Source organism: Haliotis rubra, unplaced genomic scaffold, assembly GCF_003918875.1.
Source record: "Haliotis rubra isolate DU_JTF1 unplaced genomic scaffold, ASM391887v1 Scf190, whole genome shotgun sequence".
In the NCBI taxonomy this organism is placed as follows: Eukaryota; Metazoa; Mollusca; class Gastropoda; order Lepetellida; family Haliotidae; genus Haliotis; species Haliotis rubra.
In genome coordinates this window covers 1,053,049-1,070,756 of record NW_025765892.1, presented here as the reverse complement: position 1 = coordinate 1,070,756, position 17,708 = coordinate 1,053,049, and the positions used below count along the sequence as shown (strand labels likewise).

The 17,708-nt window shown below is 41.1% G+C and overlaps 1 protein-coding gene across 1 annotated transcript; it reads right to left on the bottom strand.

Moving 5' to 3' along the window:
• Positions 1-2,221: 2,221 nt before the first annotated feature.
• Positions 2,222-15,009, bottom strand: LOC124274395 (neurotrypsin-like). The gene is made up of 9 exons (XM_046709775.1): positions 14,961-15,009; positions 14,041-14,188; positions 13,304-13,479; positions 11,993-12,131; positions 9,558-9,733; positions 7,564-7,723; positions 6,714-6,880; positions 3,622-3,804; positions 2,222-2,532 (listed from the first exon to the last, which is right to left on the bottom strand). The coding sequence occupies exons 1-9, from the start codon at positions 15,007-15,009 to the stop codon at positions 2,222-2,224; spliced, it is 1,509 nt and encodes a 502-aa protein (XP_046565731.1).
• Between the last annotated feature and the right edge of the window lie 2,699 nt (positions 15,010-17,708).

The window sequence follows — 17,708 nt, the reverse complement described above, 5'->3', positions numbered from 1 at the left end:
AGTTTTGTGATGGGAGTGTCTATGTGATGGTGTTGGGTGAGATCACTGTAACTGGCTGAACACCGTTACACGTCATCACGGGTGTTTCACCAGCCAGTAGTATTTGGACAACAATTTCCAGGCAATTCATTGCCATCTGCGCACCGACATGGACATTTCAGGCTGACAACACAAGAGAACACAGAGCTCGTATTGTCATTGAGTACCTCCAACAGGAGAACATAACCACCTTTCCATGGTTAGCTCTCAGTCCAGACTTGAGAAGCTTGGAATTAAATGAATCAAGTTGACACTGGACATAGAGGCAGATATGAGCGATATTAAATGAATGAATTTGACGTTTTGGTTAAGGACGCTTTGGTCAATCAACTACGTAACCTACGGTCATCTGACGTTAAACTACTAACGCAAAGAAGTAAATTGTCATGTACGTACAAACTAAAACAAGGGTGGTCCGAATAGTGGTGTTTCCTTCGTCATTGGCAGCAGTGCACGATAGAATTCCAGGGTCGTACTTTGAAACATTGTGTTTTGTGTAATTCTGTCCACAGCTAACAATGCCATTATGATTCCAGGTGAACGACGTTACCGCGGGGTTGGCGTCATCAACGACACAGACAATTGTAACATCGACGCCTGGTTGTACACTTAGAATCTCAACACTCGGTTCAAGGTGGATTTCAGGTGGATCTGTGGGAAAATAATGATATTATTACCAACGACGGCGATGATGATCTAGTTGTACAGTCACACATTGAAATTATTCACTGTGATGTGAGAGCCCATCACGAGGGTTAGCCCTGACGCGCAACAATCCTGTCACAATATTCAGGTTAAAATAGTCAGAAAAATAAATACTCACTTATCATCATTTTGCAATTAACATTGAAAGCGAAAAAAACCCCGAAATTTCTCGTTGGCTGTTATCAGGGAATTCCATTCTGACCTTATTCCAGGGCATTCCATTCTGATCTTATACAGATAAAGAGGTCACATAGTTCAGCTGATAAACTCAGTGCTTCCTAGAGGGGCAGTGTAATTGAAAGGCTGTCCTAATCTATTCCTGGCACACTTGCGCTGTCTGTCCGAAACAGTCAGAGTTCGATCCATTTCCCATCATTACGAAAAGAAGTGAGACGTTGCCAAATGTAGACATTACCATAATGCCGACGAAGGCATCAGTAGCCAGGAAAATGTCAGTAAGAGGCCAACATCATAGTTTTCGCGATGCATGGCTATCTGCATACATCGTGGTTTTGTGCTGACAGTTCAATGGGCATGGCACGCTCATATGTACAAATGCTGGAAAGCAAATTCCATTAGCAACAATTAGCAACAAGCAGAAAGTTTCAAAATACTACGTTGACCAGACAAATAGCATCCAAAGACCATGTCACGGTAAATACGTAAGTAACAATTACTTGTAACGTAGTACAGTCTACTGAAGTGTTCATTCATAGCTTACATTTAAAGGTAACTTTATGCTTTTACTTTTTGTAAAATTTCTGCTGATGTTGCCGATGTTAACCTAGGCAAGTTTACTTTGAGTATAGTCTCATTATTGTTCAACCTTTCTACGAGGGCTGACTGAAACGTTCTGAGCCTAACAGTGAAAAACCATTACCTGGCTTCCATTTATGTTTCTACATAGTCCCCTTAGAAGTGTACACACTTTAGCCAACGATGTTGCTTGGCCTGGATGCCGCTCAGGAAGAAATTTACTTCAGCCACCCTGAAAAGTCGTCCACAGCTGATATGAAGTCAGCATTACTAGGAAAATAAGGATATCCCTTTCGACCTGAACGATGACGGTCCTAAACATCATAAGTTTGCCGATGTTTTCTGGCTGATAATCGATGGGTGACAACCAACATCGCTTTTAATAACCCTCAATGACACGCCAGCATTACCATCTTTGATCAGTTTTCAGTTTGGGAGGCTCTATATATGCTTATCAGTTGGCTTTCCAAGTTATCAAGTTGTAAGAAGAGTTTGCTGAAACATGGTATTTCTCTAAGGACGGGTTCACGTATTGCACATGATGCGTGCATATCTAATGTATGGTATGCCCGAAGGATCAATATATATAATAAAAACAAACATAATTATGATATGAATATAAATAGCTATTTGGGGTTTAAAAATCATAGGTTTTGGGATACTTTTTGCCATGTGTGGTGCACGTCTACCCTTATCTATCACGTGACCGTTGGACCCTAATCTAGAACGGATGAGGGGACAGGCATTTCTCATTACACAAGATGGTTCGGTACTCACACACGACAACTATCTGTGAGCCAACACTGGCAGTGACTTCACCGTTGTCGGCAGTGCAGTAAAGTCGCCCAGAGTCGGACTTGGTCACATTGGTCTTTGTAAACGTCTGTCCGTATGTGATGTCGTTGTTGTGATTCCACATAAACAAGGAGACGGGAGGGTTGGCGGCATCGACAGCACAGACAACAGTCACGTCACTACCACGCAGGACGTTAATCCGATCCCGTCTTGGCTCCAAGTGTATGTCAGGCGGATCTGTTATAAAGTCAGACATTCTGAGAGAATCCGTGCTGTTGTTGTTATTAACATCACATCAGCAATATGAACTATTCGGGCAGGAAATTGTTCTTGAATTGGTAACTGGGTGAGTGAGTTTGGTTCAGTCAACGTTTTGACATCATGGTAGGGAGGCGTCGGCTTGAGAAACAAGCAACGTATATCCTAAACTTTAGCAGGACTGTGAACACATGCTGTTATATAGATTCTATATACGTCAAACGCTACATCGACTTAATTGCAGTGAGTTAAATATATATTTAAGTTTTACCATTCAAATATGTGAAAGGAAACCGATCTTAATCCTAGAGTTGTGCACTTTAGTAGTGACAGGATCAGGTAATTGTTGGTTCGAATTCAACGTTTGCAATGGTCTTTGATATGCCACAATCAGCAATCAACACCAGCACCATACCCATGCTCGGGGGTCTCGCCAGAGTGGTCTAAGACCAGCGTCACTTCCGGTTACTTCGGCGCAGTGATGACTTAGCATGACAGCACTGCCAAAGGGTAATTTCCATATCACGTGATCGGACTTTTATCTTGTTTGTAAACAAACGCGCATACTTGTACATCAGAAAAGACTGGCCTAATGCAATCTTTTCGGTTCGCTTCTCATTTTTACATTTTTTCAAAACGAAAACCTTTCAGTAATATATACAATATATTGAATGGACAGAGCAAGATGTGAGGAATCGTGACATCTCTCAGGCCTGTGGCAGAGGTACTATGCTGTCCACATTGAACTCTGGGTAGGAGAGTGGCCTAAGACCAGCATCACTTCCGGTTCTCTTAAGGACGGTAGGGTAGCCTGGTGGTTTAAGTACTCCCTAGTCACGCCGAAGACCCGGTTCAAGTCTTTCGAGCCATTTATGGTGTCTGGCCGTGAAATTGCTGGAATATTGCTAAAAGCGGTTTTAAACCATACACACCCACTCCGGCTCTCCTAACAAATCATACTGACTCGCCATCATATTACTGAAATATTGTTCAAACAATGTTAAATTCACTAGCTAGGGGAGTTATGAACATGTTCCGGTATGAAATAAAAACACCCCAAAATCTTACATTTCACATTGATCATGACGCCTGCACGAACAGGCGTCATCCCCTTCTGTCCGTTGTCAGCATAGCAGTTCAGCTCCCCCCGGTCAGACTTGGACACGTTCAGGAGGCTAAACGTTGGTCCAGTGGTCAGAAATCCGTTGTGTAGCCACGTAAATGTCGTCACTGATGGATTAGCGTCGTCGACTACACACAACACGTGAACGTCTCCCCCAACAGCTACGTCAACATTGTCTGGCTCCAAGTGGATTCTGGGGGGATCTGATGGCATGGAAAGTGAGTGATTGTGAGTAACGAGTTGGGATTAACACTGTGTTGCAAACAGAATTACCGTCTTCGTGACATCACCACTGATTTACATACAGTGTATCGTGACATCACCACTGATTTACATACAGTGTATCGTGACATCACCACTGATTTACATACAGTGCATCGTGACATCACCACTGATTTACATACAGTGCATCGTGACATCACCACTGATTTACATAACAGTGTATCGTGACATCACCACTGATTTACATACAGTGCATCGTGACATCACCACTGATTTACATAACAGTGCATCGTGACATCACCACTGATTTACATACAGTGCATCGTGACATCACCACTGATTTGCATAACAGTGTATCGTGACATCACCACTGATTTACATACAGTGTATCATGACATCACCACTGATTTACATACAGTGCATCGTGACATCACCACTGATTTACCAACAGTGCATCGTGACATCACCACTGATTTACATACAGTGCATCGTGACATCACCACTGATTTACATACAGTGCATCGTGACATCACCACTGATTTACATACAGTGCATCGTGACATCACCACTGATTTGCATAAGTGTATCGTGACATCACCACTGATTTACATACAGTGTATCGTGACATCACCACTGATTTACATACAGTGTATCGTGACATCACCACTGATTTACATAACAGTGTATCGTGACATCACCACTGATTTACATAACATTGCATCGTGACATCACCACTGATTTACATACAGTGCATCGTGACATCACCACTGATTTACATAACAGTGTATCGTGACATCACCACTGATTTGCATAACAGTGTATCGTGACATCACCACTGATTTACATAACAGTGTATCGTGACATCACCACTGATTTACATAACAGTGCATCGTGACATCACCACTGATTTACATACAGTGCATCGTGACATCACCACTGATTTGCATAACAGTGTATCGTGACATCACCACTGATTTACATAACAGTGTATCGTGACATCACCACTGATTTACATACAGTGTATCGTGACATCACCACTGATTTACATACAGTGTATCGTGACATCACCACTGATTTACATACAGTGTATCGTGACATCACCACTGATTTACATACAGTGTATCGTGACATCACCACTGATTTACATACAGTGTATCGTGACATCACCACTGATTAAAATACAGTGCATTGTGACATCACCACTGATTTGCATACAGTGTATCGTGACATCACCACTGATTAAAATACAGTGCATCGAGACACCACCACTAATTTACATACAGCGTATGACGACATTACCACGGCAAGTCACTACGCATGGCAGTTTAACATTAACCTATTCAGCGCAAGCATTACGTACATAAGACATTGATGAAAGTGGAAGCCTGCCTATTCTTAAAGTTGCAGGTCAGATTTCCAGAATCGGATTTCGAGGTGATGGTTTTCCGAAAGATTTGTCCACGGTAGTATTGCGTGTTGTAAATCCATATAAAGGGCGACACGGGAAGGGTAGTGAAACTGTTGTCAACTACACACTTAACGCTGATATCCTGCCCACGGGGTACGCTCAGGATGTTCCCGGTCGGTTCCAGGTGAATCTTATGAGAATCTGAAAGTTAAAGTACAGAAGTCTTTACTGAAGGTTTGTTTACACTATTTACAAAGTGAGGACACGTAATGCTTAGTTGAGCCAAAGGACGTGAACTATGGGTGGAATACTATTCAGGGAGCTGAGAACAAAATTGGAAACATTTGAGTGCTCAATGGTTCACTGATCCACAAAATTCCATGATCATAAGAAATCTCCTCCGAACACACTGCAACAGCGCGACTACATCATAAACACGAGTTTATCACTATCGAATTCTGGTGTTTGCGAAGACGTGAGTGTTTCTTGTCCCCCAGGCGGAACCCATTTCAAACACACGCAACAGAAGGTCAGTTAGTGACCTGTTAGGGAACACATGGTACAAGTCCAAATAGGAAATAGCATCGTACATAATTTCGTCACTGATACTTCAAATTGAAAATTTCAAAATGTCCCCTACATGTCCAACATCGATTTTTTAGAAAGCTTTAACCAGGACTTGAAATGAATGTGGTAACCTTGATTGAACAACTTCTGAGCAACATTTGTTCGTAGGTCTATGCGATCATCTTTGTAGGACTGGGCCAAGGTCGGAAATGTAGCCTGGCTTTCCTGATACGTTTAGAACCACTGGTAATATCTGCCAGGCGCGAATATAGAGAACAATAAGTCAACAAAGCCCCTTTCGCATGCTAACGCTTTAAGTTGACTGCTGGGATAATCACAGTGTATGAAATAAGGCCCGTCCGACCGCCCGAGACGGTCTAGATTTCTGACGGACGGCCTAAATTCACAGCTAGCCAGCCCGATGGTATGGTAAAAATGTTAGATAATATGTTCCTTATCTTAAAATCTGTTTTCCAAATTGAGCGTTACTCTGACAACAACTCGGAGTCGGATTTCTCTGACAATGACTGTTGTGAAACACTGTTGGACAGTAAATACATGTCTCAGGTTCATTAAAGTATCTATTGCAACTAAAAGGTGAATTATTTTCTTAGGATTGTCTGGTCTGGTTAAATCCATTTGGGCTAGTACAATTTTGAAGTTACCCGCCCTGATGTCTGGCTGGGTTTTGGGCTTATTTCATACACTAAAAATTATTAATCATGATGCGTGTGGATGATATGCAGTAGTCAGTCAGTTGACTTGTAATGTATGATTTCTTCACCGGCTTCCTAGTAAATATATGATTTGTCAACAGTGAAAGTAACCCGGATATCTCACCTGTAGGACACCTGACCCCGACCGCTGACATGGACGAGCAACTGGTCTCATTCCAAGGGTAGTGTACACAATCGTTGAGGGACGGTTCCGTACCAATACACTGGACTCTATCCAGAATCATAGGCCATGGTGAGGTCACGTTGACCAGCATCACACTCGAAGCTTTGCTGGATAGAAAGTGTCATGGTGATTTCATCTGCATGCTACAGATGCTATATTTGGGGTTACACTTTCACAGTAAAATACAGATTCTTGCACTTTTGTTAGGGTGCAAGCCGCGCTGGCTGAGTGGGTTAGATTGCCGACCTTATGCTGGCGTTTAGGTGCCTGACTCTTCCGGTTCGAATCCCGGACGAACTACTGGGTATTCCCAGTTGCGTTGTTCGATGCTCATGATGTCAATCACTGGATTATCTGGTCGCGATCATTTACATAATGATCATCATACAGCTGACTGCAGCGCTAACCAACCAACAAACAAACACGTAGATCCCAGATGTGGATTCTGGAAGAGACTAGGGACGATGTGGAGATGCCTGTGGTGGTGGTGGGGGTGGGAAGAGAGTTGTGTCAACTGATACTACTCTACTTACCTGACGTCACCCGTGAAGGTCCGGGTTAGAATATTGGCCTTCAATAACCCATGCTTGTCGTAAGAGGCGACTAACGGGGTCGGGTGGTCAGGCTCGCTGACTTGGTTGACATATGTCATCGGTTCCCAATTGCGCAGATCGATCCTCATGCTGTTGATCACTGGATTGTTTGGTCCAGACTCGATTATTTACAGACCGCCGCCATAAAGCTGGAATATTGCTTAGTGCGGCGTAAAACTAAACTCACTCACTCTTACCTGACGTATCCCAGCATCCTGCACACAACCGCAGCTTCCTCGGCACCGAAGCCGGTGTTACAGACTCGACCCCACTGCTGCTTGTAGTACAGCTCTAGAATCCCCTGTGCCCCTTGTGAACGTTGGTTGGTGTTGGGCACTAGTCGAGCAGCTGAGAAACCTATTTCAACATATAATTGACAGGGTTGATTGTTTAAGAGGGAACGTCACATTTTTGGAAACAGTCATGGGTTTACAATATTCACTCACTGATATAGTTTTTACAAACATCATGATCAGATAATTATTCTTAACATCACTGCTGGATGGAAACAACAAAACAACTGTAAATCACGAAATTTTTGCGAGCATGATATTCTTGCGAAAATTGCGAATTACTTTTAGCTCGCAAAAATATCTTGACGCAATTTATTATTCACCGATCCATATAATCAACAACAGATCTAGACAATACATCAATTAAGCAATGACAACAGCTTGAGGGAACACTAATAACTAGCATTACTAGTACTCACGTGTCAAACAAGGGATACTCGAACAAAAGTTACCAAATCAGTGCGTCTGATAGTCCAGACAGGCGTCAACCACGCAACACCCATTCTGTGTCTTTAGAGACCGTTTGATAGGCCGACACCATCCACCGGGCGTGGATAGGTTTCATCGCACTTATCCGGAGATCAACAGCTTTGGTGATGTCATTGTCAACAATTTAACAGAGGCATTCCAATTAACATAATCCCTTTGTTTTAAGCTTATCTGGCCTGTGCAGTGTGTGCTGTCTGTAGGGTTTAACCTCACTGTGCCTGCACCCTGCATGTTGATACAAGCGATTAAAGGCCACAGCTCACTGCATTTCTGGTTATAGCCTGTTTATTTAAAGTTGGCATGTGACGGTGAACTGTTCTCACAGTGTGAACACTGTTTAATTAATGTCAAATTATGATGGCTACCGATGGATGAACACTTTTATAGAATGTCATTGATTACAATCAGATGTTTATAAGTGATTAGTTTTGAGTGGTAAGTTCCAGTGTTGCCATCTATATAAATTGCTTGGACTGGTCACACTGGTCATTGCAAAATGGCAAATGTGCAAGTAAATGTTCGGTTTGTTGCTACCTCCCAAGGTGGACAGAACCTTGTTCATAATGGTCACAGATTTAGAATCAAGAGCAGGAGAAACACAACTGTACACTGGCGTTTCTGTAGAAAGAAATTTCCGGCAGCGATGAACGTATCCAACTACTTCGTCACAAAATATCGTGATATTCACAACCATACTGGAGACGACAAAGATATTTTCATTCAGGAATTCTTATCCAACCTGAAATCTAAAATTCGAAATGAGAGCAAGCCTGCTCCAACAATCTACCAAGAAGAATTGATGCGTAAGTTGAAAATAAACTTGTTGACCAGGAGGAAAAGTGCCATAGAATATGCTTAGTCGCATTTGGTTGGGGTTTAAACGTGTATGTTATTATGTGCATGTATATGAGTAAATTATGTGAACAGAGAATACATTCTTTAAATGGATAGAATGTCAAGTGAAAAGATATGTTATGTTATGGATCTTATTATATGCATGTACCTGAACAAGTTATGTCAACAGAGTATTCCAGGAGTTGAGGTCTACTTTACTACAACAACTATAATTAATCCCCTATTGTTAACCTATCTACCACGGCCGACTGAATCTCTACCTCGAACAATAGGTGCAGGCACACTGAGGTGTCCCGGTTTGTAGGAAAACATCACTGATTGCATACACATGGAAGTACTCTACTGAGTTCAAGATTAGCGGCAACCTTTAATATGCGATTGGATGTACATTAGGTAGAACTTTCATTTGCAATCTAATTTTGAGAAGTAGGGTACTCGCAAAATATCATGACTCAAAAACGTCTGTTGGTTGGTATTCGCAAAAATATCGTGACGCAAAAAATTCGTGATTTACAGTATTCATTCTGGTAAACTGTTCTATAAAATGCGCCTGCCTTCCGGAAAAGAAAAACATTCTACGGCAACGGCTTCATCGTTTCCACAGTCGGTCTTTCCCCATGCTCCATGCTTGCAGTCCAGCAGATGGATGTTCTTTATGCTGCAGGCGACATCATCCAACCACATGGTCATTGCAGTCAAGGGCACAGTTTCGACCTTGACTCTTCCACTTCTGTAGAGAAAACATCAATGTAGATGTTGCCATTTCAACATACATATAATGTCCACATATATACCTAGATGTATTCTAGTGTATGAGTTACATAAATATGTTTGGGCTGTCAATGGAGAGCCTGAAAACAATTCTTTATTATTTCAGTATCCGCTCCGACACTGTGCTAGAATATCAGGTGAATGAACTGACCGCAATTCAGTCTCCAATGATTTATATTGAAATCACATAACAAGAACACTTGTTAACAATACACATTTAGTGTCCTGTACAGCGGTACCTGTCCTAACCCTACTTCATTGTGCTGGTTAAAGCATAGCTTTACCACAACCGGATTGTGTCTGTTTGTTAAAAGTCTATTATATATACATCTGTGAATAAATAAACTCTACCCTGTATTTCTGCAAATTAATTTTGTCTGAAATGAAATTCTTAACTCTTTCCAAAAAATAACCTTTATAATTTGACAGAGCAAGCATTTAACATTTAAAAACGAAAACATCATTGAAATTACCATGTATTTTAATTAGGATAATTGCCTATATTTAAAACAGGTGTTGTTCTGTCCTGAAAAAAGTTACCTTATTTTGAAACGTGAAAGTAATAATTGATTGTTGTGTGGCCTGTAAATTCGTAATTTATTGTGAATGGATGAATGTTTGTAAACTAAGATTTAGTAAAAGTTACAGTCAAACTAAAAAAACCAAACTAACAGATTTTAGTTGTAATTATCAGTATCCGGCAACGAGAAGTGTTTATTCATTACAATAAACTCAAAATCATAAAAAATGTATTCCAAAATCTTATTAATGTGGCCGTTTTCAGTTTTTTGTCAATTAGCAATCTGAATTGTTGGAAAAAGGTCTGAATCTTTGACATTCGCATTGTTCTTGATTATGCATAATTAAAGCTTACTTGATGTGTAAATGTCATTTTGGTATATAACAGTGTAATGGGGGGATAAGTATAATAGGTGCTATAGATATTAGAAAGGGGTGGGCTAACGTTAGCAACTTATAAATTATAAATTCTGGTATATTAAATGGATTTTTCTTATCGGTGTTCGCGGAGACATGCGGGTTACAGTTGTCGCTGGTTTGTTTGGTTTCGCTCGCCGTTTCGGCGCAGTGATTGGCTGCACGCACTGGAAGGTTCCATTCCATGGGTGGGGGTGTGCTCCTCGCTTAGTGGGACAGGCCCGCTATTGCGCACATAAGGAGCGCGCGACAGGTGTTTATTGTCTGAGTTGGAGACACCCGAGGACAGGTGAGCCCTTGTTTCGAAGCGAAACAGCTTCCCAGTTGCTTTGTGATGAAGTAGAATTTGCTCCGTGACGGACCAGTCCTTGTTTCGAGACCAAACAGTTGATCCCCCCGCTCACGGTGAATCGCTTAGAAAATAGGAGGGAAGACATACAAACCAACTACCCCTGTTAGGAGACAGTTTTAGTATTCTAGATTTATATTAGGTCGGTATTAGGTGGGGATCGTGGTTGTTAATTTAATTTGGATTTTGGTTAAAACTTCCCAACAATATATTTTGTATCGTTTGTTCCGCTTGGAGTTTGTGTTCTGGTGTAAATAAAATGGTGATATGAATTTTGTCTTATGTCCTGAATCGCAAGGCTGCATCTCATAACCGGGAAACAGCGTGGAGGAGAATTCTGCTCACGGATTGAAAGGTTTATACCTGGAGCGTACCCTCTTGTGGTAAACATGCCAGTTGGAAGGGAAAACACAGCGCAAAGTAGAACCACACATTTAATATGTAGTTTCCACAAGACAGAGCAAACCACGCCTGTTACAAACAGAATTGTTATTTTAAGTCAAAACTTAATTGTGTAATTTGAGCAGGAGAGGATTAGTTATTTTTATAATATATATTTATATAGCGCTTATTTCAAGTTCTGTTAAACTGCTCAAAAGCGCTTTTGGGCAATGAATTGTCCTGGGGAATATGTACAACAGTGAGTCTATATACACGGATAGTTTGCAGTTCAGGCGTACTATGAGGTGAAGAGGTAGGTTTTCAGGTGTGATTTGAATGTTTCTATGTTCTGAGAAGATCGTAATTCAAAAGGGAGAGAATTCCAGAGCCGTGGAGCTACGATTTGGAAGCTTCTTTTTCCAAAAGATGTTCGGGCGGAGGGAACTGTCAGTAGTTTATGTTGTTGCTATTATTATTATTATAATCATCAAGTATCTGTTATGAACAATATATTCTTATCGGTGATTAGACGAGTGTCAATCTCGGACTTACTGATAACCAAGCGTTCGACACACAACAGAAGCCTCGACTTGACCGAAGCCGTCATCACAGACTGTTCCCCAGGTGCCGGCGTGGTGGACGTGCAGCAAGCCGTTACTGTAGCCGGGTGTCAGCTTCACCCTGCTGCTCCCTGTAACAGTCAGAGAGAGTCTTCACCCAATGGGGTTATCAGTTGTGACGTGAGCATGAGGTTCACAACCAGCCAACAGAAAGAAGTCAATTCCAATATAACTTTAACAATGGTTGTGTCTGTTACATTTTAAGATCAAGTGTTATTTTGGTGAAAACTGTCAGGGTTCTCGTAGTGAAGAGCCGGGAAAACGTTCGTAGCCCTAAGAATTCTCAACTTTGATCGTAGCCAATGTGTTAAGAACGGACTTAAGAAGTTCGTAGGGCTACGAACGTTTCGAGAAAATAGATAGCCAGGGTTCCCGTAGTCGAGAGCAGGGAAAATATACTCTCAAATATGACATATTTGTACACTTTCTAAAAGCCATTGTGGTTTCAAACAGCTGCATTGTTTTTAAACATCGTGCTGCTCAAAGTGCTATCAAAGTGCTACCAAAGTGCTATCAAAGTGCTACCAAAGTGCTATCAAAGTGCTACCAACTATAAGTAATTACAGGATGCATATTAGATTCGACTCTCAGATTGTGTCCTTGTATCTTTAGGCCCATCCTTTATGTTCGTTTTTATCTGAACTGGAAAGCTTGTACCATATTCATATGTTTTACTTACATATCCTAACTCATGAAGCGGAGATATAATAACAAAATCTTCTTTTTTACAGTGGAAAAAAACGAACTCTCGCATTGATGTGTTTGTATGCAGTAGTGGTCGGGCTGCAATATACGCGACGTCATCATTCTCTGTGTTCCACATAAAGATTAATGCCTGCATATCCGGGTTAGAAATCATACACCCATTCTGCAAGCCACCCCATTATATGTGACTTACGAGGTGAGGTGGTCAACTATGCAGACTTTGTTCACACATTTCATAACGGTGCCTGTCCTTCGTTGACAGGCTTTTCATACTTTACATATATTTATAATTTACATATATTTATGGTGAATTTAAGACTTGTATTAGCCACGGTGACTTAAGCTCACTCACTCATAACGATGCCCATTTTGGTCATTGACTTTGACTGATACTCATGATGACAGTCACCGGATTGTCTGGTCCAGACTTGGATATTTACAGATCGACGTCATATAGCTTTAGTATTTTGTGTGTGGTTTTAAACACTTATCAAACATATGAGTATGCTCAGATATCAATTATGTACGAAGGACTCACGTTCATCGCATATGATGCCAACGTCTTCATCGTGAGTGCAGTCGTGGTCGCCCCACTGTCTGTGGTTGCAGCTGCTCAACATCAGTTCAGAGCCATCGCATCTTACATCATCAAGCCAGATCTTCCCAGTTCCATAGCCAAACGTGGGAATTGCTCTTGGCTTGAACCCGCTGTGACTAGACAGAACAAGCAAGACAATACAACAAAACATTTACAGATGTACTGGGTGAGTGAGTTTAGTTTTACGCCACATTCAGCAATATTCCAGCTGTGTGGCAGCGGTCTGTAAATAATCGAGTCTGGACCAGACAATCCAGTGATCAGCAGAATGAACATCGATCTATGCAACTGGGATACGATGACATGTGTCAACCAAGTCAACGAACCTGACCCCCGATCCCGTTAGTCGCCCCTTACGACAAGCATGAATTACTGAAGATCAATTCTAACCCGGATCTTCACGGGTTTACAGTTGTACTGAATGATAACAATGGAAATACAGGAAGTGTGTTTGTCTGACATTTATACACCTCGGTTTATTTCAAAACACATTTGTAAACAGTGGGGATAAATAATAGTAGGAATGATATTTTCACGGTAAGGACGACTTTAAGAGTAGAATGAGAAACAAGATTTTCTGTTCATGCTTTAAGCTCGTTGATCAACTTTCACAGTTAAACCGCCAGACAATGCAGTATGTAAAGATCAAGAGCTACCGGTGTGATGACCCAACTTACTATCGTCCCAGCTGTCTACACACAACAACAGCTTCGGCAGTGTCAAAGTCGTCGTCGCAAACTGTTCCCCACTGGCCGTCGTAGTAAACCTCAAGCCGACCCACACCGTTGTCGAGTGGGGACACCAGACGGACCAGCTGACCATACCCTACAGGTACACAGACAGAGCCACTGTTACACTGTGGATATATCACTCAGCATTGTTGCAGCTTCTCACATGGCGTGTTTCCTTTGATCTCAAGAAAACGTGCAGTTATTGCAGGGGGAAACAGCATGCACAGTTTCAGCTTCCACCGTTGCATGATTGACAATGAATAAGGGCAGCATTTTTATTTCCTGTGTTTCTCCTCATCGCCCGACCCTAGTTTTATTGCCGACAAACAAACAAACTTTCTTATTCATTCCAACAGCGCCGACTCGAACCTAGAACGTACCGACTCGTCATATAACATGTTACCACACAAACAAAATTCAGACAAATTTCCCTTGACAACAGGCCGGCCATGATGTCTGCGACTGGCATAGCAGACGAAACAACGAAAACAATTGTTTATCATTTTTACAGTCGCTGCCACAAGTCCAGAAAACGCGAGAAATCGTAATTAGAATTACAATAAATGAGAATCAAGAATATTATTCAGATAAGTTTGTCTTTATTATTTTTCGTTGTTGTCTTTTGACCCGACCGACCCATGTTCAGAATTTGGTAGCTACGTGAAACACACAAAGAAAATGATGCCACAACATACTCATCCATTACCGTCATGGTGATTGACATGACAATGACATGCTCGTCACTGCCCATCAATATATCCCATGTTACCGGAGCGAGGAGTTCAGAAAGTAAAGCCGTCCTATTTTTGTTTTGCTGTGAAGCAGTCATTAGTAAGCGATATCTCAAACTAGTCATACAAACTTACCATTTCCACAGACCAGAAGAACCAAACAGAAACATGCACTCTGTGCCATATTGACCTGAAAGAGCAAAGTCCTTATCTGAATCCCTCGTTTCACAGTCTGTTCTGTATTTAATAGTAGAGAAAAGCGGAATGGGAATATGCCAGGCCCATGTGATATCAACTATCATTATAATGATGATTCTAGAATGTAAAACGGCTATAAACAATGCAGCACACACGTATACATATAAAGATAGATATATCTAACCTTGCAGGATGGTTGCTGATGTCACGAACACTGTGTCTCATGTTGGTGTCATCGTGGAACAGTTGGGACAGACATTAAAACCAACATATCGATAACAGAACAATAAACCTTCCATTCTAGGACTATATAATACCGCGCATCTTATACCTTATATAAGTAATCTTCTCATAGGTGAATCAAATTGAAATATTTCTATCGGATATGTACATAGAACACGTACTTGACGTTTACCTGAATGCAGGTCAATATTTGAACAGTTAGATGCTGAGTCCCATAAGTCGACACGATGCAAACGATAGGGTGAGAGATAAAAGCGAGATGTGCACCTGTTGCGTGCGTGTGGACGGTTGTTGGTTGTATTAGTTCTGATTGTGTCAAACCAGTCAACATATTTCCATTGTTCGGTCACGGGTTCGAATCTATTATTCTTCCTTATTATTTTTCTTGGTGTCTAAGCACCAATATGTTCTTGTATGTTAATTAAACTATCAAATAACCTCCTTTTTGTTTCTGTACATTTTAGCTACCAAATGTCCACTAAACAATGATTATGAACAGGGACCATCCAAGTCAACAGAATATTGGCCACGTTTCCTGGTTCTCGACACAGCAGACGAGACACCACTGAAGCTGAATCCTTTTGCAATTTCGTAAGGTATATATGGCATTGCAAGTGTAGTGAAGAACATCAAATGCTTGAGTTCGGGATCTTATCTGATCGACTGCAATAGGAAACAACAAGCCACCATCCTGATGACCATAGAAACGTTTAGTGGAATCCATGTTTCAGTTACTGCGCACAGAACACTGAACACCAGCAAAGGGATTATAAGAGACATAGATCGTTTGTTCGCCGAAATGTCAGAACTGGACATCGTATCCGAAACGAAAGATCAGGGAGTGACATATGTCAAGCGATTCACCACCAGCAAAAACAATGACATAATTACAACAAACATTTACCTCTTTTCGTTCTCGTCTGCACATCCTCCTAAGTCTGTCATGGTTGGTTACTGTGACATCACAGTTAACTTTAAAAAATGCACAGATTGTTCAGGTAGTCATTCATCCTTTTCTAAATACTGTACAATATGGAAAAAACAAATGGAAATAAAAAAAGTTAGATTTACTCAAAACATAAGCTTCGCTGATGCTAAAAAGCTAGTTGAATCAACAGTACCAAATGAATCATATCCATCAGTCGTCAGGACACCCACTGAAAGTTTGTCGAAAGTAAATTCGCAAGTATCCAGATTTTAATAGAGTGTCAAGCAGACTTGACTTGGTTACAAACGATATCCGTCAACTTCTTACACATGAACAGTCTACCCAGACTTCAGAATAATGCGTAAACACTCGGGGCACCTTCTATCCTTGTACGGCAGGATGTTATTCACAGCCCTGTTATACGTATAACTAATCTCCAAGCGGTTGCAGTGCGACTTACTCTGGGTGCAGCATTTTACATTATGCTCTCAATATATTCCGCCTTCATCGGTACTTAAGCAGACTGATCTTCAGTCATTCTGTGATCAACTTTTCCGAAGCCCTGTGTTATTATGGGAGACCTAAATGGTCACAACCCGCTCTGGGGGAATAACAACACTAATTCTAAAGGTAAAATACTGAAAGATTTCATTTCCAATAATGACCTGTGTATATGCAAGTACATATCTGCATCCTGCAACTGGCATTTACTCTTCTCTGGATTTGTCTTTAATCAGTCTGAGTGGTCTGTTCACATTGACCTCTTCGGAAGTGACCAGTTCCCAACTATTCTTTCACAAATGACTGCAACGAATTCTCCAAAAAACTGATTCTCCATCGTATACATGATGGATTTTTTCGACGGCTAACTGGTCCTTATTTCAAACTACATGTAAATCGAAACTACGACTTGAATGCTTCAGTGATGGAACTGATCCCATTCAGACTTTTGCTGACATTTCAAAGGAAGTAGCTGATGAGTGTATACCGAAGTCCTCTACTAATCCACATGTACGGAAGACAAATTGTAGGCAAGCCAGAAAAACGAGCAAAATGGTAGAATATTATTTCCGCAACCATTCGACTGTCCATAACTTAAATATATTTAAAATACTCAATGCGTACCTTTAACTAAACAAGGGACAATCTTGGAGGAACGATGACCCCAAAATTAATTCACGCACGCCTATGTCCTAGGTGTGGAACAGGGTTCAGAGAATAAAAGGCAAAGGTTCAAAATCGACTGTTAAATATAGTGATGATTTAATCACTGAAAAATCGAAACATTGCAAATAAAATTGGCTAAAACCTTTCCCAAAATTTTATCATCAACAAATTATGTCCCCGAGTTTCGGAGATATCAGAAACAACAGCAAAGGAGAAAATTTAATTTTGATTCCAACAACGGTTTAGATTACAATGTTGTTTCAGGAAAAATCGTTGTACCACTGATCATTTGGTACGATTAGAATACTTTAAAATGCTATTGTAACTAAACAACATGCAGTATCAAT